Source organism: Chrysemys picta, chromosome 12 (assembly GCF_011386835.1).
Source record: "Chrysemys picta bellii isolate R12L10 chromosome 12, ASM1138683v2, whole genome shotgun sequence".
In the NCBI taxonomy this organism is placed as follows: domain Eukaryota; kingdom Metazoa; phylum Chordata; order Testudines; family Emydidae; genus Chrysemys; species Chrysemys picta.
This window is the reverse complement of record NC_088802.1, coordinates 30,261,730-30,289,199: the sequence shown is the minus strand read 5'-3', so window position 1 is coordinate 30,289,199 and position 27,470 is coordinate 30,261,730. Positions and strand designations below refer to the sequence as shown.

Below are 27,470 nucleotides of genomic sequence, written 5' to 3'. Positions count from 1 at the left end.
AGGCATAGAAGCCACCCTGTCAATGGACAGAAAGGAGACATGCAGATCCCTGGGAGGGGGGAGAAGGGGCGTTTCTATGGAGACTGGGCATTGTTCCAGAGAGTCCCCAGTATCAACAGGGACGCAGAAGTCATGGGTCCTGGTCCTCGAGAAGCTCCTGTGACCAGGAGCTGCAGGAGACACATTTCTCAGTGACGCTGACTCTGTGTGTGAGTCGCTCTGGTCACAGACTGGCACAGGGAGCAGTTTGTCAGAGATGGTCTCTTGTCTCCATGCCAGGTTCACTGGCTACTAGCCCTGGGCCGGAGCTGCAAGCTCTGCTCCCCTGACTCGGGCCATGGAGTTGTCACTGTTCAGTGCTTTGCCACCAGCTCTGTTTGGTGATGGGCAGGGCCAGATTAACCCATCGCTGGGCGTTGGGCAAAGCCCCTTATGTCACACCCTGCCCCAGGGTTCCCCTCTGCCCCTCTCCCAGCTGGATCCCCAATGTAGACCCGCACTGCAGCTCCCTGCTGGATACCTGGCTGTTGGCACTGAAGCTCCTGCTGGTCTGGTTCAGCTACTGGTGCTCTGTCCACTCAGAAGGGGCTTCAGCATTCCACCTCACCCCATTGTGAAGATGTGGGGTGCTGGCACCAAAATTGAATGAGTAGCCTGGAGCCCCTCCCCCCAAAATAGGCCATAGGTCTGGGCCTAACCTGAATGGGCAGTGGGGCAGCCAGCACTGAGCCTTCCCACTGCTGCCATGGGGCAGGGTCCTGAGCCCCCTCCCCCCCAATCTAGATACATGCCTAGTTTACCTGTTCCTTAACCCAGCCCTGACTACACCTGGCCCTCTGGGGTGGGGGTCTGATGGGGAGGGTGTGGGGAGTTGATTCAGTAACTGTTGTGTCCAGAGGGGTCTGGTCCCTGCTAAGAGAGAGGAGGCTGTGCTCGATCTGAGGATTGTAGAGTGACTCCATGAGAGCTTCCTAGAGACATCCATGGAGGATTCCCACTCCATCCCCAGGCACATAAACAGCCTTTTCCAGGGAGTACCCTTTGTGCAGCTGGACTGGCTGCTACTGTATCCCAATTGTTTAACTCAGATTAAACATTAAACACAATTGCATTTAACCCCTATAGTGTGTTTACAAATATGTACTCACCAGAGGCACCTTCCTCGCCATCACGGTCCAGCAACAATAGGTCCTGGGAGGGGATTGGCTCCAGAGTTAGGAAAAGGTCTTGGCTGTCAGGGAGAATGGATCCTCCACTTGCCTGCTGTGCATTCTCCTCCTCCTCCTCTTCCTCATCAACAGTGTCCTCCTCATTGTTGCCTGAGGCCACCTGAGGCTCCTGGGAGGTATGCATGGAGAGTTTTGGGGTACTGGTGGGGTCCCCACCTAGCATGGCATGCAGCTGATTATAGAAGCAACATGTCTGTGGTTCAGAACCAGAGCAACGGTTCGCCTTCCTTGTCTTCTAGTACGCTTGTCTGAGCTCCTTTATTTTCACGTGGCACTGCTGTGTCCCCCTGGTGTAGCCCTTGTCCCATGTGCCCTATGCAATTTTGGCATAGATGTCAGCAATTTCTTCTGCTGGTTTGGAGCTCTGCCTGCATGGACTCTTGTCCCCAAACAGCAATCAGATCCAGTGTCTCCGGTATGCTCCATGCTCAAGAGTGTTTGTGGCCCTGGGCAGCCATGGTCAGCTGTGGTGGTGAGCTCTCCATGCTGATCAAACAGGAAATGAGAATTCAAAAGTTCCCAGGGCTTTTCCTGTGTACCTGCCAGAAGTACAGTGGAGTTGAAAGTGCTGTCCAGACACCTCTTGGAAGCCAATCCCTTCGAAATATACAGTGCTGCTGTGTCTACACTATCCCTAAGTCGACCCGGGAAGGTCAACTCTAGCGCTACGTCTCTCGAGGAGGTGGAGTACAGGAGTCAATTTTAAAAGCTCTTTAGGTCGGTGAAAGGGGCTCAGTAGCGTGGACACATTCATTATCAAATTGACCTAATGAGGTTTATTTTGACCTAAAGCCATAGTGTAGACCAGCCCCATGTCTCCATGGAAGGGGGATCCTGTCTGGGAAGGGAAGGGATAGGGGAGAATTTCAGCCAGGCAGAGGGAGCTTCTGGAGGAGTTTCTGTCCCTTCTCCCACCTGTGGCCCATCAGCTCAACGGCTAGGGCTGCAGCAGGGAAGCGGGACTGATCAGGGCTTCTCCTCCTCTGCCTGGAAACAGGACCCCAGAGTGGTGGTTCTTGGAGTTAATGCCCTATTTGGATGCATGGGGCCGTTCTGCCTTCTCAGCGCTGTTATCTTAAGCTCTCTGCAGACTCAGACAGATGTTACTGTATCAGATATTGTTGGGTCTCAGTTTCAAGTTTTCCCCTGCAAACATGGGGGCTAGAACCTTACTCAATGGCTATTGGCAGTCATAACATTAAACAGCCAAGTAAGATTTTGCAGGCATGGGAGTTTAGATTGGAAGCTTCGGGAGTCTCTGTTGATATTCAACCTGTTCCTCTTACTACATCTTTCCCCAAATTCATTCTTGTCTCACTATAAAATAGTTGTTTCTGTTAATGCCATGGTTATCTATAATACAGCAGCAGCCAGAGGCTCCACCCTATTGTGCTAGGTGCTGTAAATAAACATCATGAGAGACAGCTCCTAAGGGAAAGACCTTACAGCCTCAAGATCAAAAATTGTAATAATAATAATTAATAATGATTTTGTAGGTGTCGAGAGAGATTCCATGATTAAGGCCGTTTCCTTACAGCAGGTATTCAACTTCCATTAAATGAGAAAAGTATAGATTTCCCCCCCCCAAAAAAAATTATTCTTACACATCACCTGAGAATGTACTGCTTGGGCTGGAAATAACTTTAGTGCTTATCTGAGGGGTGGAGAGGCTCCCCTGTGGCAGCGTAGTGTCCCCCGGGTGCTGCATGGGACTCCGGATGGCTTCGGCACACATAGGGCTCGGCTCCTCCTGGGCAGTGCCCCAAGCCAGTCAGAATCAGTGGGGAAGGAACGAGTCTGCTGAGCAGGCTGCATGTGTGCTGCGCATTCCTGCCAGGGGCTGGTTCTCCACACAGTGCTGGGAGCGGGATGCGCCCTACCAGGGGTTTATGGGGGAGTAGTGGGCTGGGGATGGTGGTGAAGGGACAAAGTGGGGAAAGGACAGCGAGGAGGGGAGCATGTAAAGGGTCGATGAGTGGGCAGCAGAGGCAACATGTGAGGCAGTCACATGACTCCCCTCAACCTTTGAATTGTGCCTCCCCCCTCTATCGACAGTTATGAGTTGCCTGTGCTGGATCTCCGGGGCCTGTGGGTAGAAGAGGCTTTGCAGGCACAGCTACAAAGCAGCTGTAGAAACGTCGACATCTGTGAGCATATTGCACGGGGATGCAGGAGAAGGGATATGACAGAGGGCAGTGCTGCGTGAAAGCCAAGGAACTGCAGCAGGCCAATCAGAAGACCAGGGATTAGCCACTGGGCCAACGTGACTTGTGCCCAAGGGCCCAGCCAACTGGGGGATCCTGGAAAAAATCTGCCACTGGGTGACAGAAGCCTGGATCCCTGGCCACTGTGTGGGTCGGCGGGGGAAGACCCAGAACCCCGATACCATCCCCAGCAAAAGCCACGGGATGGGGGAAGCCCCAGTGCCCAACCCCATTCTCTGGCAAAAGCGCGGGGCGGGTGGGGCAGGAGAAGCCCCAGCGCCCTGATCCTGGTCCCCCACAGAAGTGCAGGAGAATGGCAAGGGCTGTCCCAGGACCCCCTTGCAGCCCCAGGCCTGGAGGAGCTTTCACTCCCTGCTGCAGCACTGGGGTGTAGTGGGGGACAGAGCTTCTCCAGTCTTGCGGCCATGGGAGGGGGGCTGAAGTGGGGGGCAGAATGGGGGAAACCCAGGGGGGAAGAGGAATGGGCCGTGGGGAAGGGGCAGAAAGAGGTGGGGCAGTGGGAAAAGCAGAGGAAGATGCACCAGGACATAATAGGGCTTCTCCAACAGCAGGCATAGAGGCTACAGCCTGTTGTAAATTTACAGCTTCAACAGTCATGGGCTCGCCTCCCTGTGTAGTCCGTGGAGATCTCCACTGCAGCACTTTCCTACAACCCCCCCCTCAACATGTTTGCATAACCACAGAAAAATAACCCTTTCTGTTGATGTACTCTGAAGCAGGGTAGTGTGTTGCCCAAAATAGGGGTATGATTGCTGTCTATCGCTCCCCCGAAGGTAGGGAACCCTATTGCTGCAAATCCATCATGTCCTGCAAGTATCAAAGTCCTGCGTAGCAGGAGACAATTAATGGCCCTCTATGCTTGTATGACAATGACCTCCACAGTGGACTTTCCAGCTCCAAACTGATTTCCCCATGACTGGCAGCAATCCGGCATTGCAAGTTTCTACAGTGTGATTGCCACTGTCAGTGCATCAAAACAAACATTGCTGGTGAGGTCATGCAGCACTGACACAAGGAGACAAGTATGCAAGTGCACAAGCAATATACTAATGGCAGTGGCTTTATGGTGACATAACTTGCGTTGGCAAAGTTTGTAGTGTAGACAAGCCCTTAGACTTTGTGAGTCAGTGTTGGTCTTGCGATTTTTTAAGCACCTAAAAATTAGGTGCTATTATGCGCAGTGTTGCAACACCTAAATCCCTTCATGGATACCAACTTGGAAGTTCACAGAAAACAACCCTGGAGGGGAGATGGGAGTGGGATGTCTCCTTTTTCTCCCTTTAGATTGCATCATTTAGTTCATGTCCACACTGGGACAAAGGTGTGTTGTTCAATGCGATAGCAAACACAAGGCAATGATCTCATTATTATACCGTCCTAGTGGAGATGAAGCAAGTGATGCTTTCACTTTGATGTAGCTGATCAAGGTGATGGCTAACCCTCCGAAAATTTCCCAACCCATTAATTTCTTCTCAACCTGATACACTGCAGTGAAATTATCACTTACCTTTTCTTTTGAGGGTTATTTATTTTGCAGGATGTTTAACCCTTTCTAGCCATGCATCACACCCCCAACATGAGACTGGTGTGGAAGGGCGAAATTAGAGCTCCTGGATACATATTAAGGACCTTTCAACATTGATACAAGCTGTGTTTATACTGAAGTCTTTGTAAGGCCAAATTATTGACGCACGCTTTGGCCCAAGTTAAAAACTTAGTCCACACTTTGTGAAACACTTTAGTGATTCCAGGGTTTGGTCTATGTGTTGACTTAACATAGCAATTAATGTTCTTCAGAGAGCACTTACTCTGGCATTCAGAATCCATGAAGGCTGTGAGGTGCTGTATCTCATTTTCCCTTTTGCACAGCAGTTCTAGCTTGTAGTGGTTTTTCTGATGTGTACAGTTTCAAGATTAACAGGAGTACTTGTGGCACCTTAGAGACTAACACATTTATTTCAGCATAAGCTTTCATGGGCTACAGCCCACTCCATAGGATGCATAGAATGGAACACACAGAAAGAAGATATTTATACAGACAGAGAACACGAAAAGGTGAGAGTTGCCATACCAACTGTAAGAGGCCAATCAATTTAGATGAGCTATCATCACCAGGAGAAAGAAAAACCTTTGAGATGACCCATAGAAGGTGTGAGGATACTTAACATGGGGAAATAGATTCAATTAGTGTAATGACCCAACCATTTCCAGTCTCTGTTTAAACCTAAGTTAATTGTATCTAATTTGCATATTAATTCAAGTTCAGCAGTCTCTCTTTGGAGTCTGTTTTTTAAGTTTTTTTGTTGCAAAATTGCCACATTCAATCTGTCTCTGAGTGGTTAGAGAGGTTGAAGTGTTCTCCCACTGGTTTTTGAATGTTATGATTCCTGATGTCAGATTTGTGTCAGATTAGATACAGGCACTAACTGTGAAATATCAGTATTACCAGGCCTTTTAACGTAAACTGTTTTGTCATGTAATGAAACAGTATAACCATGGGTTTCAGAGTAGCAGCCGTGTTAGTCTGTATCTGCAAAAAGAACAGGAGTACTTGTGGCACCTTAAGTACTCCTGTTTTTTCTGAGTATAACCATGAAGGCTTTTACAACATAATGAGTTCTTATGTATTACTTCCAACATGTTCAGGGTTTTTTCCAAAAAACCCTGTACATTGTACATTTTTACAGTTCTTGGTATCAGCACCACAGTCACAAAAGTTAACATTAGCATTAACATCAAATGTATTACAAGTGTACATTCACAATCATTTTTGTATGCCAAGTCTTTTGTTTAGACAAATCATTCTTTAGGTCAGCTTGTTCAATATCCCTTTTGAACCTCTGTAGCTTTTTCTTGACCCCCAGGGTCTCCCTTAACATAGGCTTTTATTTTAACCACTTCCTTGGGGTTTTGGTATTTTAGGGTTAACCTGTGGCTTTTATTTGCAAGGTTTAATCCTTCCCTTCCTCCCTGTCCAGTAGGGTCAAAATCTGAACTCTTTTGTATAACAGAATCCATTGGCTGGCTATGGGAAAGTCTTTCTCCCCCCAGTCAGCCAGGTAATTTGCATTAAACACAGACACTAGCTTGTTTACTAGTTTTCAAATCCTCAAGCTTTACCAATTCCAAGGCTGAACTCTTTCTTAAAGAGATACCATCCATTTTCACTATCATGTTAGACTCAAGGTTCTTTTGTCCTTCCCTCACCAACCTCTGCTTCCACATGGAATCAGATGTCAAGTCCAAGAGACTACAAGACACATCCAAAATCTATAGAGATGAGAGTTTACCTGTCATCCCCTGTATTCTCGTAACTGCACAACTGTCCTCCTGTTCTGCAGATTCAGCTGTACAGTCTTCCCTCTGAACTTGAGATACAGACTGTTTACTCAAAGAATCAACATGGAGACAGTCTTGTCCCAACAATATTTTCTCCCCGACAAGCTGGTTATGCTTATAGGGCTGTTTAAGCTCTCTAACAATTTTTATTCCATCTGAAATCTCCTCAAATCTACAATGAATTATTTCAAAGCAAATTCAGTGGATTCATTTTCATTTGAAAGACTTTGGCCACTAGGCCCGAACACACTTTCCTCAGAAGAGAGACTGTTTCAATGTTGTTCAACATTTCAATGACTGTTCAACAATGGCCCATTAAGAGTCAATGGAAACAATTCCTTTTTGCCCCTACTAGGCACAGCTATTGACTTTTTACAGACTTCAGAGACTTCACCCAGAAATTCCTTTCCTTCTGCAATATCAAGCACTGAAACAGATTCTTTCTGAACTTTATTCCTGTCCAGAACTGACTTTGGCACAACAGACAAATCATCAAACTCCATCTGAGTTTCACTTACATCCAGAATCACCTCTGACCCATCAGGAGGATTTTCATAAAACCCCCTTTCAGGTAAACTGCTAGACTTCATAGTCACAAGATCAGAAGCATTCTTTTCCTTGTTACAAGTTTCCACACTGTCAGTGGGTAACAGTCAAATCACCTTCATGCTCTCCTTGTGCCTGGATATATCACATCACCCTGATCAGACAAGGTTGTCTTATCTTTACCCAGCAACACTAGCAAGAAGCAAAATAGAAATACCCGAATCGCTCGGTCTCTGGGAGCTATGTATGACATCAACTGGATGTAACCTATTTGCAATGTCATCATCCCTAGCAGACACAAATTTAGGACCACTTCCTGCCTGCTTTAGTTGGATCTAGAACCAACTTTGGGTCAACTGATAAATTTTCAACCTTCAGAGGCTGACAGGCTTCTTCTGTCTGCTCTACAAACAGAAAAGAGCTGGAGAAACATTCCCCTTTAACAAACAAACAGCTTGGGATATCCTTTCCTCTGTGCCAGAACACATGACTATTCACAGACAACTGCTTGGAGACTGGGGTAGTTCCCTTCATGGGAAAGTCATTACCCCTAACAGACACAGGACCATTTCCTTCACTGTCATAATTCTCCACACTGGTAACAGATAAGATATAGGGATAGTCACATTCCACTAACCTTGCCTTCCCAAACTGCTGATTAGACAAAGCCATCAGCGCAGAAAGCTGCCTATGCCCAACTAAACTTAAGCTTTTTTTACCTTCCCCTCCCTTAACAGATAAACTACTTTCTCTTACAGAAAGAGTCTCATTACATTGAGCTGCTTTAAACAAATCATTTCTACCTTTTTCAGGCTTACTTTCAAAACCTTTACTTGCAAACAATCCATCACTCACCAAGGCTGTACCCCATCCTTCCTCAGTTAGGGCTTTAACCTGATCACCAACTTTAATTTGCCCTAGAGAAACATCTTCCTGAGTCTTGTCTAATGCCAGATTCACTTCTGAGATACCAGACACTCAGAAATTTCTTCCACATATGCACTGCTTCTTTGCACAGATAAACAGCTATCTTCCTCATACAAACATTTGGAGAAACCCTCCATAGGCAAATCCTTGCCTCTAGTAGACACAAGTTCAGGATTATTTCTTTCCTGTGACTGGTTTATGTTATCAACTTGACTGAACAAAGTTTTGAATCATCCCCAATCAAAAGATCCTTAGGCAATAACTTCCTTACACCATTCAAGATGGTTTCTGGCTAAACACACACTTACAGTAAACTCATAGAGGATCACAATATTCACACTCTTATCTGGTAAATAATCTTCCTGTTTGACAAAATCTGCTTTAACAAGACTGATGTTAGAAGCTGTAATTTGCCATAAACAGCTTTTACCATTGACGTTTACATTCTCTGCACAAGTTATGGGGTTACCTTCACCTGAGCTTACAGTAAAATCATTTACATAAAAGGTGGCAGTGTTGAGGTAAATTTTGTACACACAGATAACTGCTTAGAGTCAAACAATACACCAACACTCTTACAAACTGGATAGATTTTATCCCCATCTTTGCTGTTGAGAGGAGCTGGCTTTCCAGGATTTAATTTAATTTAATTTAATTTAATTAATGGAGATATCCCATCTCCTAGAGCTGGAAGGGACCTTGAAAGGTCATCGAGTCCAGCCCCCTGCCTTCACTAGCAGGACCAAGTACTGATTTTGCCCCAGATCCCCAAGTGGCCCCCTCAAGGATTGAACTCACAACCCTGGTAGGATGATACAGTTCCTGTTGTTCCTTCATTCTCTTGAGTTGGAGCTTAAGTCTGTCCACTTTTGCCTTAGCTTCTAGTTACTGCAATCAAATGTATGCCATTCATGTTCAAAACACAGGCACTCTCTTTCAGCAGCTTCTCTTTCCATATCAGCTATTTTTGGTTCATGTTCAAACTGCTGCTGATTTCTTACTGCAAGCGTTTCCCCTGGATCTGCTTCCTTATCACTGGCAATTAGCACTGTCTAGCTTCTTCATTGTTGTACCTGAAAGACTACTTGTAGGTGTTTCCAACTTCACATCTTTCAGTAATACATACATAGCAAAAAGAACAGGAGTACTTGTGGCACCTTAGAGACTAACAAATTTATTAGAGCATAAGCTTTCGTGGACTACAGCCCACTTCTTCGGATGCATATAGAATGGAACATATATTGAGGAGATATATATACACACATACAGAGAGCATAAACAGGTGGGAGTTGTCTTACCAACTCTGAAAGGCCAATTAAGTAAGAGAAAAAAAAAACTTTTGAAGTGATAATCAAGATAGCCCAGTACAGACAGTTTGATAAGAAGTGTGAGAATACTTACAAGGGGAGATAGATTCAATGTTTGTAATGGCTCAGCCATTCCCAGTCCTTATTTAATCCTGAGTTGATTGTGTCTAGTTTGCATATCAATTCCAGCTCAGCAGTCTCTCGTTGGAGTCTGTTTTTGAAGTTTTTCTGTTGTAATATAGCCACCCGCAGGTCTGTCATTGAATGACCAGACAGGTTAAAGTGTTCTCCCACTGGTTTTTGAGTATTATGATTCCTGATGTCAGATTTGTGTCCATTAATTCTTTTGCGTAGAGACTGACCGGTTTGGCCAATGTACATGGCAGAGGGGCATTGCTGGCACATGATGGCATATATCACATTGGTAGATGTGCAGGTGAACAAGCCCCTGATGGTATGGCTGATGTGATTAGGTGAACACAATGCCATCTACAGCCTCAGAAACAACCCTGACATCATAATCAAAAAGGCTGACAAAGGAGGTGCTGTCGTCATCATGAATAAATTGGAATATGACCAAGAGGCTGCTAGACAACTCTCTAACACCACATTCTACAGGCCATTATCCTCTGATCCCACTGAGGATTACCTAAAGAAACTACACCATCTGCTAAAAAAACTCCCTGACAAAGCACAGGAACAAATCTGTACAGACACATGCCTAGAACCCCGACCAGGGGTATTCTATTTGCTACCCAAGATCCATAAACCTGGATATCCTGGACGCCCCATCATCTCAGGCATTGGCACCCTAACATCAGGCTTGTCTGGTTATGTGGACTCTCTCCTCAGACCCTACGCTACCAGCACTCCCAGCTATCTTCGAGACACCACTGACTTCCTGAGGAAACTACAATCCATCGGTGATCTTCCAGAAAACACCATCCTGGCCACTATGGACGTAGAAGCCCTCTACACCAATATTCCACACAAAGATGGACTACAAGCTATCAGGAACAGTATCCCTGATAATGTCACAGCTAACCTGGTGGCTGAACTTTGTGATTTTGTCCTCACCCACAACTATTTCACATTTGGGGACAATATATACCTTCAAGTCAGCGGCACTGCTATGGGTACCCGCATGGCCCCACAATATGCCAACATTTTTATGGCTGACTTAGAACAACGCTTCCTTAGCTCTCGTCCCCTAGCGCCCCTACTCTACTTGCACTACATTGATGACATCTTCATCATCTGGACCCATGGAAAAGAAGCCCTTGAGGAATTTCACCATGATTTCAATAATTTCCATCCCACCATCAACCTCAGCCTAGATCAATCCACACAAGCGGTCAATTTCCTGGACACTACTGTGCTAATAAGCGATGGTCACATAAATACCACCCTATACCGGAAACCTACTGACCGCTACACTTACCTACATGCCTCCAGCTTCCATCCAGGACACACCACACGATCCATTGTCTACAGCCAAGCTCTAAGATATAACCGCATTTGCTCCAATCCCTCGGATAGAGACAAGCACCTACAAGATCTCTATCAAGCATTCTTAAAACTACAATACCCACCTGCTGAAGTGAAAAAACAGATTGACAGAGCCAGACGAGTACCCAGAAGTCACCTCCTACAAGACAGGCCCAACAAAGACAATAACAGAACACCACTAGCTGTCACCTTCAGCCCCCAACTAAAACCTCTCCAGCGCATCATCAGAGATCTACAACCTATCCTGAAAGATGATCCTTTACTCTCACAGATCTTGGGAGACAGACCTGTCCTCGCTTACAGACAACCCCCCAACCTAAAGCAAATACTCACCAGCAACCACACATCACTGAACAAAACCACTGACCTAGGAACCTATCCTTGTAACAAACCCCGATGCCAACTCTGTCCACATATCTATTCAAGTGACATCATCATAGGACCTAATCACATCAGCCATACCATCAGGGGCTCGTTCACCTGCACATCTACCAATGTGATATATGCCATCATGTGCCAGCAATGCCCCTCTGCCATGTACATTGGCCAAACCGGTCAGTCTCTACGCAAAAGAATTAATGGACACAAATCTGACATCAGGAATCATAATACTCAAAAACCAGTGGGAGAACACTTTAACCTGTCTGGTCATTCAATGACAGACCTGCGGGTGGCTATATTACAACAGAAAAACTTCAAAAACAGACTCCAACGAGAGACTGCTGAGCTGGAATTGATATGCAAACTAGACACAATCAACTCAGGATTAAATAAGGACTGGGAATGGCTGAGCCATTACAAACATTGAATCTATCTCCCCTTGTAAGTATTCTCACACTTCTTATCAAACTGTCTGTACTGGGCTATCTTGATTATCACTTCAAAAGTTTTTTTTTCTCTTACTTAATTGGCCTCTCAGAGTTGGTAAGACAACTCCCACCTGTTTATGCTCTCTGTAGTGTGTATATATATCTCCTCAATATATGTTCCATTCTATATGCATCCAAAGAAGTGGGCTGTAGTCCACGAAAGCTTATGCTCTAATAAATTTGTTAGTCTCTAAGGTGCCACAAGTACTCCTGTTCTTTTTGCGGATACAGACTAACACAGCTGCTACTCTGAAACCATACATAGCAAAACTTCATTACTTCACATACAATGATAGTACATAAATCCAATGAGGTATTAATGTTTAGCAGATCAAGACCTTTAGAATGATACCTCACAAGGCATACTTGGACCAAACAGATCATAATTATATTACAGTGGTGAATATGGAGGTGCCAGGGTGTTGTTTTGGGGCATAGATTGTCACACTCGTTTATCTTGTGATTTTTGTCCACTCCCTCCCATCCCTCATGTGTTTGATAATTTACAGTGGTGCCAACCTTCCTGCAGGAGGGTTGGGGAGGAAATTCCAAGGGTCACAGAGGCCAGAAGGTTGGGTACATAGGTGTCCTCCAAGATCATAAAGACTAGGGAGTACGAGGCTAGAAAGGCTGATTTCAGGGTCCCCCGAGTGATATTCTCCCATATCTCAGTGACAGAGTCTGAGCTGGGAACTCCACCCTACTCCCACCCAGGGGAAAATTCTCTCCCCAGGGACAGAGGCTGGTGGGAAAGTGAAGATTGGGGACTCATCATCAGCATCCAAAAATGTCACCTGCTTACGTTCACAGTCCAGACAAACCCAGATCCTGCTGGGGACCCAGCTTTGGGGCAGGGGAGTCGGAGGGGAGGTGAGAGCCCAGCATCGACCCCACCAGCACTCCACAGCCCAGATCCCCCACTCAGGGTTATGACTGATCCCTCCCTTCCTTTTCACAGACTCTCTGGCAACTCCAACAGCCCAGAATTCCCCACCCCCCACCTCCACCTCCCAGCAATGTCTCCCTGAGATGAATCCCTCACACCCCAGCACACAGAACTCAGTGTCAAATCTCTTAGGATTGTCGGGCAGATCCTGCCGTGTGTCTCTCCATCTCACACTTTTCCGATCCTCAGACAGGATGAGCTGGGGATGAGCTGTGTCTGGATCCAGAGTCACATTCACTGGGGAGAGAGAGAAGCAGAGCGTTAGGGGCAAAGCTCAGTCCTGGGGGGAGGGTTTGATCATGTCACTGACAGAATCTGTCCCATCTGGAGAGTGAACCAGGAAATCTCCCTCTTCCAGGATTTACCTGTCAGCTCTGAGATCTCAGCCCAGTGCTAGAGAGATCAGTTGCTAGGCAGAGATGGGCCAGTGACAGAGTGAAAGAAGCAGCTGGGCAAGGCCTTAGATTCAGATTTTTTCCTGTCCTGCCCTGACCTCTCCCCCTCCTCAAGAAGGGAACTAGAGACTCTGGTACCACAGGGTTGCCCCAGCAAATTGTACAACCTTAAATATCACTGCGTCCCAGCTGTCCCTTTGGTGGACTTTGGTATGGTGGACTTTCCCCACTGCATCCTGTCTACTCTGAAATGTCACATCTCAGATAGCAAGAGGCCAAATGGTACTAGTATTGAGCATGCACAGAATTTCACTGCTTAGCAGCAGTTGCAGCACAAAAGTACATTAGCACAAGAGAGGGAGGGGTTTTGACACTGTATTGCTGAAATATGACCATGTATATCATTGTTCCTACCACTACAATTGCAACAAATCTTACACAGGAGTATGCCATGTAAGGTATCAATGGAAAAATTACAATCTATCAAATAAGATTATACAGTTTAAATCTATGTATCATCACTGTATCTGAAGTTATCAATATTGGCGCTCTCTCTCTCTGTATCCCAAATGTGTCTGTTCCTGGCATAACACCCATCAGGTAAAATCTATATTGAAGCCAGACAGCTTTGTGTTTATGGCCCATCAAAGGCAATTAACTCTCATAATGGCCATAGACTAAATTAATCCCACCCAGCAAGCCTTCCTGTGGACACCTGAGCCAGAATGCAAATAATGGCTGTGACTGAGAGTCAAAGAATGTAAGGACATGTGACCCTAGACTCCATCTTGTGTAATTTTATATAAACTGAGACTGTGAGCTTTGTTTGGGACAGTAAAATTCCACCTGCATGGCAGAGGGTATAAGAGACCTTGGAAACATCTCAGTTTTGTCTTAATTTCCTGTCTCATTTCTCTGGACTGGATTTCTAGCAAGCAAGTTCTAAACAAGGACTGATGATACCCAAGCTGTTTGGGTAATTTCCAGAGAGACTTTTGCAAGCTAGCAGTTTATTCCATCACTGATTCAAACCTGACATAAGAACTTTGCAATCACTCGTATGTATATGATTTCCTTGAGCATTTTAACTCTCTATTTCTTTTCTCTTAAAATTAAACCTTTAGATTTTAGCTACTAAAGGATTGCCAAAAGCATGATTATTGGGTAAGATCTGAGTTACATATTGTCCTGGCTGTGTGACTGATCTCTTGGGATCAGAGGAACCCTTTGTTTGATGAACTTGGTTTTCAATAACCACTTATCATAAAGTCTAGTGTCTGGGTACTGAAACGAGGGCTGGGATGTATAAGGGGACTGCATTTTTGACTTATTGTTAACCAGTGTGGTGAGACAGAAAATTACTTTTGTTTCTGGCTTGGTATATCTAATGGTAGCATAATCACCAATTTGGGGTGAGTCTGCCCCATTTCTCATCAGTTTGTCCTGAATCTGGTATCCTCAGCTGTGACCCACCGAGGCATGGTGACAGGGATTAAAACAAGTCAAGGCGGTTCATGGTGGAACGAGGAAGCAGCTACATGTGTAGGAGAAGGTGCAGAATAGGTGGCTGGTGGAAAGAGAGATGGTCATGCTAGTGATAGGGAGGCTGAAGTGATGCCCTGTTTAACAGAGACAGGACCATGCTGGGATCATGGTGGTTGGAGAGAGGAGAAAAGAGACAAGATCACAGCTCTGATCACAGGAGCTCCCCAGATCTGTATAATGGAGCCAGGAGAGTCCCTGTCTGTGATCAAGGCCCTGTTTCTCCACTTGAGACTGGAGCAAGAATCTCCCACAGACACAGTCCCTGCTCACCCTGTTAGTATGGGGACTTTGCAGAGCTAGTGGCTTTCTTCATAGGGGAGAAGATGAAGAAAGAAACAGAGTGTCATTGGAGATAGTCCATCAGCACAGGGTGATAAAACAAACTGCCCCTAGAGTAGTGCTATGGAGGTGCATGTCCCACTGGATCTTTATGAGTGGAGGCTGCTATTACAAATCTCTGTAGGGTGTAGTGCAGGGGTAACAAATTCCCCTCCCTCCCCAAGGTCCAGATATCTTGGTCCAGGTACAGTCAAGGTCCAGACTCCAGAGAAAATAAGAACAAAAAATTAACAATAATGATAAGTAAATAAAAATATTTTGGGGTCCATTCAAAAGCCCATAGTCCACCTATTAACTACCCCTGGTGTAGTGCACATGCAGGTGGTGGAGGGGCAGAAAGAGTAGATGCCATATGATATAGATTCATTATGGTGTGGTAGGGCAGGACATAGGCACAAACCCTGCTTCACCTCATGATGTCCTGGGAAATGCAGGGTGTTGGAGAGGTCTGCCTGAACTATCACATCCACACCCCCATTCAAGGAAAAAGAGGCACATTGTCTCATGGGAATTGATATTTGGATTTTGATAAAATGTGATCTTTAATTACCTTCTTCTCTAGTTCTTCTCCACCCTAAAACCAAGCATATAATTAGAAATGAGAGCTGATCTGAACCAATACTGTATGATTCAATATTACAAAACTAATACACTGAGGAAAAAAGAAAGACAGAATTTCTTCCAGATGTATGCTGCAATATTAAGCTGCAGAACCTCCACTGGGTTGCATGAATGTTTCTCTACCATGGTGTAGCTTCACTGCAGAATTAGCTCAGGATCTTACCTGGCTGTTGCGCCCATACACAATAATACACCCGTTTACTGCCCATACACAAAAATTCTGACTCAGGTTTGATGATGCCTTAATCCTAGGGTTAGTGGAAAGGCTTGGAGTATAGGTGATAGCCCAGTTTAACTCAAGTTGGTTACCTGCCCACTTTCCAGTGTGGATGGAGGCTAATCAACTCAGTTGCCGATAGTCCTCCAGTGCCTTCCCACAATTCCTCCTGGGACATTTTCTTAGCCACTACCTACTCCCTTCTTCTACACCACAGGCCACCTTCCAGTTTATAGACTTTGGTTTGGTGTTTAAACCCTACACTGCATATGGTCTGCTACAACTCTACTGCACTTCCAGAGTACTTGTACAGAGATGCCACCTAGGAGATCATCCTTCCAGCATGCTACCAGCTGGTCAGGTACTAAGATGAAGATCCTGGTGGACCTCTGGTGTGAGATCAGTAACACCCACAATTTGGGGAGGGATGGAGTCAAAATATGCTGTTCCAGGAGGATATCTCCAAGCTGCTGGCAGAGGAGGGAATTCACCAGAGGGAATCACAATGCAGGGAGAAAATCAAACTCTCAAGACCACATAAAATCAAGGATCACATCCTCAGTCTGACAACTCACTGGGAATGAGCCCTTTCTGTGAGGAGCTGGGCCAGGTGCTGGTATTGCCCCAAGCAGAGATCCCCCTTTCCCCCTAGATGGGCTTTTGACTATGGATGGAACTGGTGCTTGACCAAAGTGGAACCAGAGGAGCTGGAGCAAATGCTACATGCTTTGTGACATAGCCAGGATGACCTGAAGTCTGAATCCTAGGACCTCTTCAGGGTGGAGATGGGAGAATGGACCAGGGAGGATGCAGAAGAGGGACCAGCATTGCAGCAGCTGGGTAAGAGGCAAGCTGCTATATTTGTTAGTGTTATGGGGAATATTACAACTGTTTATGACCAGTCTCATCACTGCCATAGGGATGTTATATACTTGGGACCAGCTTTGATAACAAAGCTTTAACTGAAGACAGAAGAAACCTCCATTTTCCCTGCTCCTCCTTTCTTGCCCCCTCCTCTCTGGCCATGTGGATTCCAAGTGTGTGTGGAGGTGACAGGGTGTGTGTGTGGGGGAGATAAACACAAAATCAGTGATGTGTTGTGGCACACTCTGCTGCGTGCATCAAAGCAGTACAACCAGCAATACTTGCAAACATAGGGAAATTGGCAGCAGAAGAGGAGGAGAGTGAGTGAGATTGGGAGCTTTACCTAGGTACATTTAATCCTGACTCAATGAACGGGTGTGGACTAGATGATTTCGTCAGGTCCCTTCTAGCCCTACATTTCTATGATCTCATACTGACACTAGCATTCAAACATTTCTGGAAGCAGCTTACATAGTAAGTTCCATGCAAAGTCCTTGGTGAGGACAGCACCATTGTGGACACAGCAACATGGGTATGACTTGTGTCGGGCTTTTCAGTGGGACACTCACATCTGGGCGACACTAACCCAGTTGCTCAGGCCCAGGTGATGGACACCTGGACTAACTCTGCAGTGAAGATGTGTCTCTAGAGACTACACATTTAAAATACTTTTCTATTATAGGAAGTCCAATTACCCATGTAACTATTAACACATTACAGTTTCCCCACTGACACACTACAATTATGTTGCAAAATATTTGGCAATAAAGGCTTAATTCTTCACCCATTGAGGTCAATAGCAAATCTTTCATTTAGTTCAGGGTGAGCAAAACTAAATGCAAAGGTACTAATCTTACAAAGACAGATGCACGTATTTAACTTTGAGATCCCACAGGGGTCTGTCCTGAGTCTGGTACTACACTTCTACCCTGATACAACGCTGTCCTTGGGAGCCAAAAAATATCTTGCCACGTTATAGGTGAAACTGTGTTATATTGAACTTGCTTTGATCCGCTGGAGTGCGCAGCCCTGCCCCCCTGGAGAGTTGCTTTACCGCATTATATCTGAATTCGTGTTATATCAGGTCTCCTTATATCGGGGTAGAGGTGTATTCAAGTATTTTCATTAATGACTTACATAATGGAGTGGAGAGTATGCTGTTCGGAGTAGATATTAGGAAAACCTTTTTAACTACAAGGGTAGATAAGCTTCTGAACAGGCTTCCGAGGGAGATTGTGAAATCCCCATCACTGGAGGTCAGAGAGTTAATCATTATTCATAAAGATTTACAATTGTGGAGAAAAATTAAATTACAAATATGTATACTTGGATAAAATGACTTGGGTATTTGCTATTTCTTTGGTTAATAGAAACAAATCTATTTAGAGTTACTTAGGTCTTACCACAGAAGTTAAAAGGTTTCATTTTCCTCTTCTTTTATATATTACATGTCTTTATTACATTAGGGGCTTGTACACACTAGTGCTTACTTAGGTAGAACTTAAGTCGCTCAGGGGTGTTGAAAAGCCACCCCCAAGTGACCTAAGTTACACCAATCTAAGGACTTGTCTATACTTGCCGCTAAATTGGCACTGCTGCGATCAACACAGCAGTGTCGATTTAGTGGGTCTGGTGAAGACCCACTAGGTTGATGGCAGAGCGCTCTCCTGTCAACTTCTGTACTCTACCTCCCCAAGAAGTGTAAGGTAAGTTGGCAGGAGAGCATCTCCCATCGACTTCAGTTATGTAACTTAGTTAACTGAAGTAGCATAACTAAGGTCGACTTACAGCATTAGTGTAGATGCGCCCTCAGTACCAGTGTGGACAGTGCTAGGTTGGCGGGAGAAGCTCTCCTGCCAACATAGCTACCACCACTCAGAGAGGTGGAGTAATTATGCCGATGGGAGAGAGGTCTCCCATCAGCATAGATCATCTGCATTAGCAGCATTACAGCAGCGCAGCTACATCAGTACAGCTGTGCCGCAGTAGTGATTCTGGTGTTGGCTAGCCCTAGGTTGTCAATATTTCTATTCAAATTACTGTTTTATTTCTATGACATTTATCTCATGGGTCATTTCTCAGTATTGTCAGTACTAAAGTTAAGACTGAGAGCTCATTTCTATGTAAACCTCTTCCTTTTAACTGCATGTTGCTTTTTTCAAATTATCTTCTGGCGAGAAATGATCAGTCTTGGCCTTAACCCCACATTAATAAAAATAAAGAAACACGTGAGCATGCACACAAACAAACCAAAATTCCCACCCTAATCAAGCTATAGCTTTGTACAAAGTTGTAACTGTGGAGTGAAGAGAAATGACACTTACCAAGTGCTGCAGTAAGCTTCCCTTTAAAAAAGTACAGAAATAAATATTAATGATTATTCAGAGTTTCTTTCTGTATTGGCACACAGTTAAAGGACTGAATTCTATGTGTATGAAATTCACCATGGAGTTCAGGGCTGTGTCTGAGTTATGTGAATGCTGGGCAGAGCGATTTTACAGTCAATATATTTTGACTCTGACTCAGAACTTGGTTTTGAAGTTTTAAAATTGCTATAAATTTGTTTGCTCTCTGAAGATTGTGAGCATTTACTTACTGACTTTCCTCAGATGTAGTTCTATAGGGCTTAGCCACTGAGGGTGTGTCTGACACTGCAATAAAAGGCCAAAGGCTGGCCTGGAGCAGCAGACTCAGGCTCCTGGGGCTTGGGCTGCCTAGCTATAAAATCACAGTGTAGACCGGGGTGGGCAAACTTTTTGGCCCGAGGGCCACATATGGGTGGGGAAATTGCATGCAGGGCCATGAATGACGGGCTGGGACAGGGGATTGGGGTGCGGGAGGGGGTGTGGTGTGCAGGAAGGGGCTTAGGGCAAGGGGTTGAGGCACAGGAAGGGTGCAGGGTGAATGAGGGGGCTCAGGGCAGAGGGTTGGGGTGCAGGAGGGTGTGGGGTGCGGCTGGGGGCTCAGGCAGGGGGTTGGGGTGCGGGAGGAGTGTGGCAGGGGGTTGGGGTGCAGGAGATGGTTGGGGTGCAGGCTCTGGCCCAGCGCCGCTTACCTTGAGCAGCTCCAGGTGCAGCAGCGTGCAACGGGGCTAAGACAGGCTCCCTGCCTGCCCTGGCCCCACACCGCTCCTGGAAATGGCTGGCACCTCGTCCCTGCGGCAGTGTAGACCTAGCCAGCCCAAGCCCGAACCCAAAGATCTACACTGCTACTTTTAGCCCTGCAGCACAAGCCCTGTGAGCCTGAGTCAGTTGATCTGGGCTCTGAGACTCACTGCTGAAGTTGTTTGTTTTTGCTTGTAGACGTGCCCACAGTGTCACTGTACTTTAGGTGTAGCTTGCTACTTTTACAAGTTACTTGTCTTTGGTTTTAGGTTGTAATTATTAATGTAATGGCTCAGAGATTATTTCTATTCAACCTGGAGAATCTGAGAGAGATCGTTGCAATACAAAACTCGATTTTGTTGAGTAAAACACTTCAGATTACATTTTGTTTTGAAATTTCTCAGGTTCAGTCTTGTCCCAATTTCTTTTAAAAAGCTGAAGTAAAAATGAACCAACTCCAGAAAAATTAAAGAGAAACACCCACAGAAGATCCCCCATTGCACAAAAGTTTTCTCCTCAGTGGGAGGTGAATCAGACTTACCAATTTCTGCATCATATTGTCCATAAAAAGAAATAAATAAATATCAGTTTTTGTTATGTGTTGCCCTCTTCTTATTTTATTTCCCTTTATCATTAACATGACATTTAAGGCTGCAATATTCTATTAAATCTCCTCTTCAGGAGATCAGAGCAGAGGATCTGGTGGTACCTTCTGGTCTTAAACTCTAGTCTATGACTCTATTGCTTATCAATTTTTCAATTTAGATTTTGGAATGAAATGTATCCAGTTTAGTCTTTCCTCACATTTCATAAAGTTACATTAAAAAACAAACCCACACACACCCAAAAAAGCAAGCAAGCAAACAAAAACAGGTTTCATAGTTCAATAAAATTTTAAAAGTTTAATTTACAATCAAGCAACTCCACACCAATTAAACAACTCCTATCTGAGGATCCAATTTTGTACAACTGTTTTCTTGTCAGGGGGTGGGGATAATGACACTTACCAATTTCTATATGTTGGCTCCCTAAAATAAACAGAAATAAATATAAAAGTTTATTATGCGCTTCCCTTATATGTTATTTTGCTGTATCATCAATACAAAAGTTAAGGCTGAGAAATTATTTCTATGCAACTTCCTCTTCTGCATTACTTATCTTGCCCATCACTCCTCCAATAACATTTTGGAATGAAGTTTATCTAATTTAAACTTACCTCAGATTTTTTAAAACTACATGAACATGTACACACTCACACAAACAAATCAAACAAAAGACACAAACAGGTCAATATACAACTGTGTAAGTGTTGTGACAGACCCAGACCAGTGGGGTACAGAAGTCTGGTAGAGGGTAAATATACTGGTCACTGGATGAGTAGTTTTCTGTTCCCTGAGTCACCAGACCTATTGGGATCCAGGAAGTGGGCGGGCTTCGGGGCCTCGAAGGGAGAGACACCGGAGTAGTCCTGTCCATTTCCGGAGCCGCTCCGACACTCTGCCCTCTAAACCTAGCCAGTTCTCCGGCGGAGACGGATGCGTGGCAGAAAGGTAAATGCCGAGATAGAGCAGCGGACCCGCGCTCCACCGGATGGCCTGAAGCGCGGGTGGGAGGGAGCTCGCCTGCCACCTGTCCCCTACCACCAGGCTAGAGCTCTTGACCGAGTTAACCCGGGCAGAGGAGGCCGCCGAATAGATGGTCTGGCAAGCCTCCACCCGCACCAAGTCACCCGGGTCTTGGACCACGTCGTCGGCGTACGCCGACAGGACCAGCCGCAGCACCAACCCTGCCAACCTCCTACGGAGGAGACAGAGGAAGGGCTCAATTGCCAGAGCATATAGCTGGCCCGAGAGGGGGCACCCTTGACGTACTCCTCGCCCGAAGCTGATCGGTTCGGTCAGGGTCCAGTTGAGCCTGACCAAACACTCTGCGGAGGCGTACAGCACCTGGAGAAAACCCACAAACTGGGGCCCGAAGCCAAACGCTCGCAGAGTGCCCAGGAGATACCCGTGGTCCACCCTGTCGAACGCCTTCTCCTGATCCAGGGACAGGAGGGCGAACGACAGACCATCCCTACACCCGAGTTCCAAGAGGTCTCGGACCAGATACAAGTTGTCGAAGATGGTGCGGCCCGGGATGGTGTAGGTCTGGTCTGGGTGGATCACGTCCACCAACACGGACCCTAGCCGCAGCGAGATGGCCTTCACTACGATTTTATAGTCCGTGCTAAGGAGCGAGATGGGACGCCAATTCCGTAAATCGCAGAGGTCCCCCTTCTTCGGCAATAAGGTCAGCACGGCTCGCCTGCACGAAAGAGGGAGGACCCCGCCCTGCAAAGACTCGGCCCAGACGGTGACAAGGTCCGGGCCGAGGACGTCCCAAAACATGCGGTAGAACTCCACGGTCAGCCCATCCATGCCCAGCGATTTATTGGTGGGCATGCGGCGGAGGGCTTCCGAGAACTCGGCCAGAGTGAGAGGCAGCTCCAGCCGGTCTCGGTCGCCTGCGCTGACCGTCGGGAGTTCATCCCAGAACATTCTGCAAGCATTAGGATCGGTCGGATCCGGGGAGAAAAGGCCTGCGTAGAAGGCCCTGGCCCTCCCGCACATTTCCGCCGGATCCGTGAGGGGGGTGCCGTCCTCTGCTAGAAGGCAGGTGACGTGCTTTTTAGCCCCCCTCTTTTTCTCCAGGGCGTAGAAGAAGCAGGAACCGCGATCCATCTCCCGAAGGAGGCGGATGCGGGATCGAACAAAGGCACCTCGGGCCCGATGGTCCTCGAGGGTCCGCAGCTCTTCCCGCTTCTCCCGGCACGCTCCGCAGAGGGATGGATCACCGGGGCTGATGGCCAGACGCCTCTCCAGCTCTAAGACCTCCCGTTCCAACTGCCCTATCGCCGCATCCCTCCGTCGGCTGGCGCCCCGGGTGTAGTCACGGCAGAAGAGCTGGGCGCGCACCTTCCCCAGGTCCCACCACCGTCGCGCCGAGGGAAAGGCACGCCGCTGCCCTCGCCAGGCTAGCCAGAACTCCTGGAAGGACGCCACGAAGCCCACATCCTCCAACAAGCTATTATTAAAGTGCCAATAGGCTGGCCCCGGCCTCTCCGCGCAGAGAGAGGCTGTCACGGTGGCTAGATGGTGATCTGAAAAAGGGGCCGGCCGGACGCTGGAGGAGTGGGCCCGGGAAAGATGGAAGCGTGACATATAGATGCGGTCCAACTGGGAGTGGTACGACCGATGGACCTCCACCCGGACAAAAGTGAATGTCGAAACGTCATCCGGGTGGTGGTTGCGCCAGACGTCCACCAGGGAGTGATGTTCGACGATCTCCCGGAGGACGTCCGCGGCGGCCTGGTGCTGCTCGGTTCCCGAGCGGTCCCATTCCTCAAGGGTGGTGTTAAAGTCCCTGCCCAGGACCAGGCACTCGCGAGGATCCAAGGTGCCGAGGAAGGCGGACGCCTGCTGATAAAAACACAACCTCTCCGGGCCCAATGTCGGGGCGTAAACGTTGACGAGATTAACCACAAGCACCTCCATGCGGACCCGGAGGTGCAGCAGGCGGCCCGGCACAGCCTCGGTGACCCCCAGCATCTCAGGCCGTAGGTCGGGGGAGAACAGGGTCGCCACTCCAGCCATACGAACTGTGAGGTGGCTAAAATAGACCCTGCCCCCCCACTCCAGCCGCCAGCTAGCTTCAGCGGCCGGATCCGTATGGGTCTCCTGCAGGAAAATCACAGAGTACCCCCCCTCCCGAAGGAAGGAGAGCACCTGGCTCCTGCGGAGACCCATCCTACAGCCCCGGGTGTTTAATGTTGCGAAGATGATCGGTGCCATGAGGAGGGCTGGGTGGGATCCTCGCTAGCAGAGACACCCACGGCCTCCGTCGGGCCGCGCAACAATCCGTGACCTACCCCATAAGCGATTAAGGAGTCACGGAAGAGGCGGACCCGTTGGTAGGCCGCTGCGGCCTGCCTCCCGGTCCTCTTACCCTTCCCCATGAGGGCCCTTGCGGCCCGGAGGATCTGATGGAAATCCCCCCATCGCTGGAGTGCAAGCTGTACCTTGTTGCGGGAGCCACGGACGTCCTCAAGGAAGTCCCATAGCTCCTCTCTCAGCGTATGGGGGGGTGGGGTTATTGATCTATGGCTATCCCCCTGTCACAGCCCCGTGGCCCACCGAGACGGGCAAGCAGGGGGCAGACCCTCGACGTGGCGTCCGATGGGCTGGCGCCACGTGGCCCGCCTCAGACCCTGGCTCAATGGGGGGCGACGGAGGGAAAATAGCAGCCCCTGGTAGGTCGGGACAGGGAAAAACAAAGGCCGCTCCTTGGGGGTCATCCTCTGGGATATGGAAGGAGACAACCCCAGGGGCGGCAATAGCATCATGGGAAGTGGAGGGGACAGGGACGGGGTCAGTGACAAGGGCAGGGTCGGAGTCAGGAATAGGGACAGGGAAAGGGGCGATAGTGGGATCGGGGGCCTCAGCAGCCAGGCCACTGGGTGGGGAGGGTGGCACCCCACAAAGGGGCTCAGGGATTTGCAGGGAGGGAGGTGGGCCCTCGGCGATGCCGGACTCGTGCTCCAAGGCAGATGGTAAGGCCACGGCATCCGTAGGTGGAGAATCCCCACCCGGAAAGGAGGTCGGCTGTCCCTCAGCCATGAGGGAGTCCCCTGGTGACTCGGGTCCCGGTTGCGTGGCACTGGCCGTCGCCTCAAGAGGCTCGGCGGCTGCTAGCGGGGTGCCATCTGCAGCTGGGATGGTGGAAGAGTCCAGGGGCTCCTGGGAGGCGGGAGTGGAAGTAGTGGGTAAGGGGACGGAATACGGGGAAAGGGGGGCCGAGGCAAGGTCGCTCAGATCGAGGCCCGCTGGCAGAGGGTCGTCCTCCCCCTGGGTAACCAGGGTCAGACCCAGGGCCTCGATCTCCTCATGAATGGAAGGGAGATCACCTTCCACCACCCCAGGGCTCTCCCCTCCTGCACCCGAAGCGACGCTCGCCTTGGTGCGTGCAGGGGCTTCAGATTGTAAGGGGGCGAGAGGGGTTCCATCAGGGGTTTCCATAGGAAGGGACACCGGAGGAGGGGTAGTGATTTCCTCCGATGCTGCCACGTCTTCCCTAGCCGGCAATGGTGGACAAAACCCACCCGGGGGCAAAGCGGAAGGCTCAGCATCGGTTCCCCCCTTCCTGGTCTTCCGGGGGGCTACCGCATCAGATGGAAGGAGCGGAGCTCGAGCCTTCCGCTTGCCCCGCTTCCCCTGCACTAAGGACCAGCCCTCCATGGCATCATCTGGGGGCTGGCTAACAGGAGTTGGGTCAGGGAGCAAGAGCGAAGGCTTAGGGACTCGGGGAGGCAATGGTGGGGCAGCATGTAGGAGGGAGGATTCTCTCTGGGGCATGCCCTCTTCTATGCCCGGCGATATCCCTACCTCACCCTCCTCCACAGGCCCCGCCAGATTGCAGGCGGCAGAGGCGGGGCCTTCTTGCTCGTCTGGGCGCACTGGGGGAAGATACCCCTTGGGCCCGAGCGGGAGCATTGGTGGACCGGAAAGGAGGAGGGGTGGCTTCGAGCGCCGGGCAGCTAGGGGCGCCGGCGATGACGGGGCCGGCGCCCTGCCGGGGCTCGGGGGTCCCGGATGTCCCTCCGTGCCGGGCCAAAAGGCAGTCCCTCCGGACGTGTCCCATCGCTCGGCAGAGGTAGCACCGGGCCTCCCCCATTGAATAATGTACCCAGTAGCGGGCCCCCTGGTAGGGGACCAAGAAGGACCCCTCGAGCGCCTCACAATCACGTGCCGCCGGCAGTAGTTGTAACTTTACCTGCCGGCGGAATGAGAGGATGTGACGGAGGGCGGGGTCTTTGCAGCCCAATGGGAGAGGGCTGACCACAGAGATCGGCCTCCCCAGGGTAGAGAGAGCGGGTAACAGGGCGGCATTTGGAAGGAAGGGAGGGACAGAAGTCAGGACCAGTCAGGCGCCCAGGTCTTCTAGCGGCTCCAGGGGGACATACATGCCCCCCACCGCCAGGCCCTTCTCCACTGCCTCCTGGGCGGCGGCCTCTGATGCTAGGAAGAAGACGACCTTTCCGTACATCTTGGAGGCCGCCACAATGGCTGTGGGCTCCACCACCCTCGCCAACGCCCGCACGTAGGTCTCCACGTGGGGCGAGGCAGGTACCAGGAGGCAACGGACGCCGTGCTTCCTGGTCAAGGTGGGGAAGGGGCCCCGGCCGCTATTGATGGTAGCAGAGGCGGTGGATGGGGGAGATGACGTAGCGGCAGGCGGGGGGGCCGCCGCCACCTGGGCGTATGCCCTGGGAGCTGGGGGTGGGACACTCATAGAGCTGGTGGAGGGAACAGCAGGGAGGGACGCCGCGGCTTGTTGCGGGGCTGCGGCAGTGGGGGCACCCCCTGCCATGGAGGGCCTGGCTTTTTTAGCGGGGCCTTTACCCTTCTTCGTGCCCTGGCCCTTCCTGCCGGCTGGGGGGACTCCCCCAGAGTCAGAGGGGGCAAGGGACGTGGCAGCAGCGGAGGTCACCTCGTTACTCACCGCTGCCGGTGCTCCAGCAGGGATGGTAGTAGGTGGCTTGGCAGCGGCGGTTGAGATAGAGGTTAGGGGGGATGATGGTGGGGTGGGTGGAGGAGGGGCAGCAGGGTCTGCCTGAGGGGTCTCACTCTCTTCGTCCCCTGTCATAATGAGGACAGGGGGAGAGCAAACACTGGAGGGGGGGTAGGGAAAGGGGAAGCAGTTCGACCACTCCTCCCCGCTAGGCTGTAGGCAGGGGAGGAGGGCGCGAAAAAAGGAGGGGGTTGATGGGGGGGCTATCAAGGCTAGGGGTCAGTCACCGACTCGGGGAGGGTTTCCGGCTCCTCTAGTCGCATCAAGGAAGGGGAATATAACAGCATTGGGGGGTGCAGTGAGACAAGGTCAAACTAAAATGGGGAGGGGCACAAGCGCAAGGGAGGGGACATGGGCGCACAAAGGGAGAGGCTAATCAATGCAAGGGGACCGCAGGGGAAGGGGAACAATCAGGCTGGGAGTGGGGCAGAGGAACCATGAGGCTAGCTTCAGAGGCTGGGGCGGGTCAAACAGACAAAGGTTGTAGAGGGAAAGGGCGTGGCAGGCAAACAGACTGGAGCTGGCAAGGGGCTGGGGCAAGGGAAAGGGGCAAAAGCCTGCAAGGGGCAAATGGGTAGGTAGCAGGGGCAAAGCTGGGGGCTTGCTGTAGGGGGTAGGGGGTCAGTCCAAAGGAGGGGGGGCACGTGCACCCACGTGCGCTTGCAACAAAAAAGGAAGTCCTTGTAAGCTGGCTGCTGTATCAGGCCCAATGGTGGCAACAGGGCGTGGCAAGCCTTGGGGAGCAGCTGAGTCCCAGAGGCAGGAGCCCAAGGCAGATGGTGAGTAGTCAGTGGGGGTGGTGGAGGGGGCAACGATGATGGTGGTGGTGGGGGTTGGGGGAGACACAGATGGACCAGGGGGCAGGCTCCACACCACACCCCC

General features: G+C 49.2%; 1 protein-coding gene across 6 annotated transcripts in view; it reads right to left on the bottom strand.

Moving 5' to 3' along the window:
* Window positions 1-5,387: 5,387 nt before the first annotated feature.
* LOC101935053 (butyrophilin subfamily 1 member A1-like) overlaps window positions 5,388-27,470 on the bottom strand; it is a 62,312-nt gene continuing 40,229 nt past the window's right edge. For 5 of the 6 annotated variants that reach the window (XM_065562452.1, XM_008175663.3, XM_065562454.1 and 2 more), the window contains 4 exons: window positions 20,990-21,010; window positions 19,203-19,223; window positions 15,727-15,750; window positions 5,392-13,134 (listed from right to left, as the gene is read on the bottom strand). In XM_065562452.1, the coding sequence (XP_065418524.1) occupies window positions 12,620-13,134; window positions 15,727-15,750; window positions 19,203-19,223; window positions 20,990-21,010 (581 nt within the window). In that variant the 3' untranslated portion in view covers window positions 5,392-12,619. Of the gene's footprint in view, window positions 13,135-15,726; window positions 15,751-19,202; window positions 19,224-20,989; window positions 21,011-27,470 lie in introns of all 6 variants that reach the window. The other variant, XM_065562451.1, reaches the window with a different exon arrangement.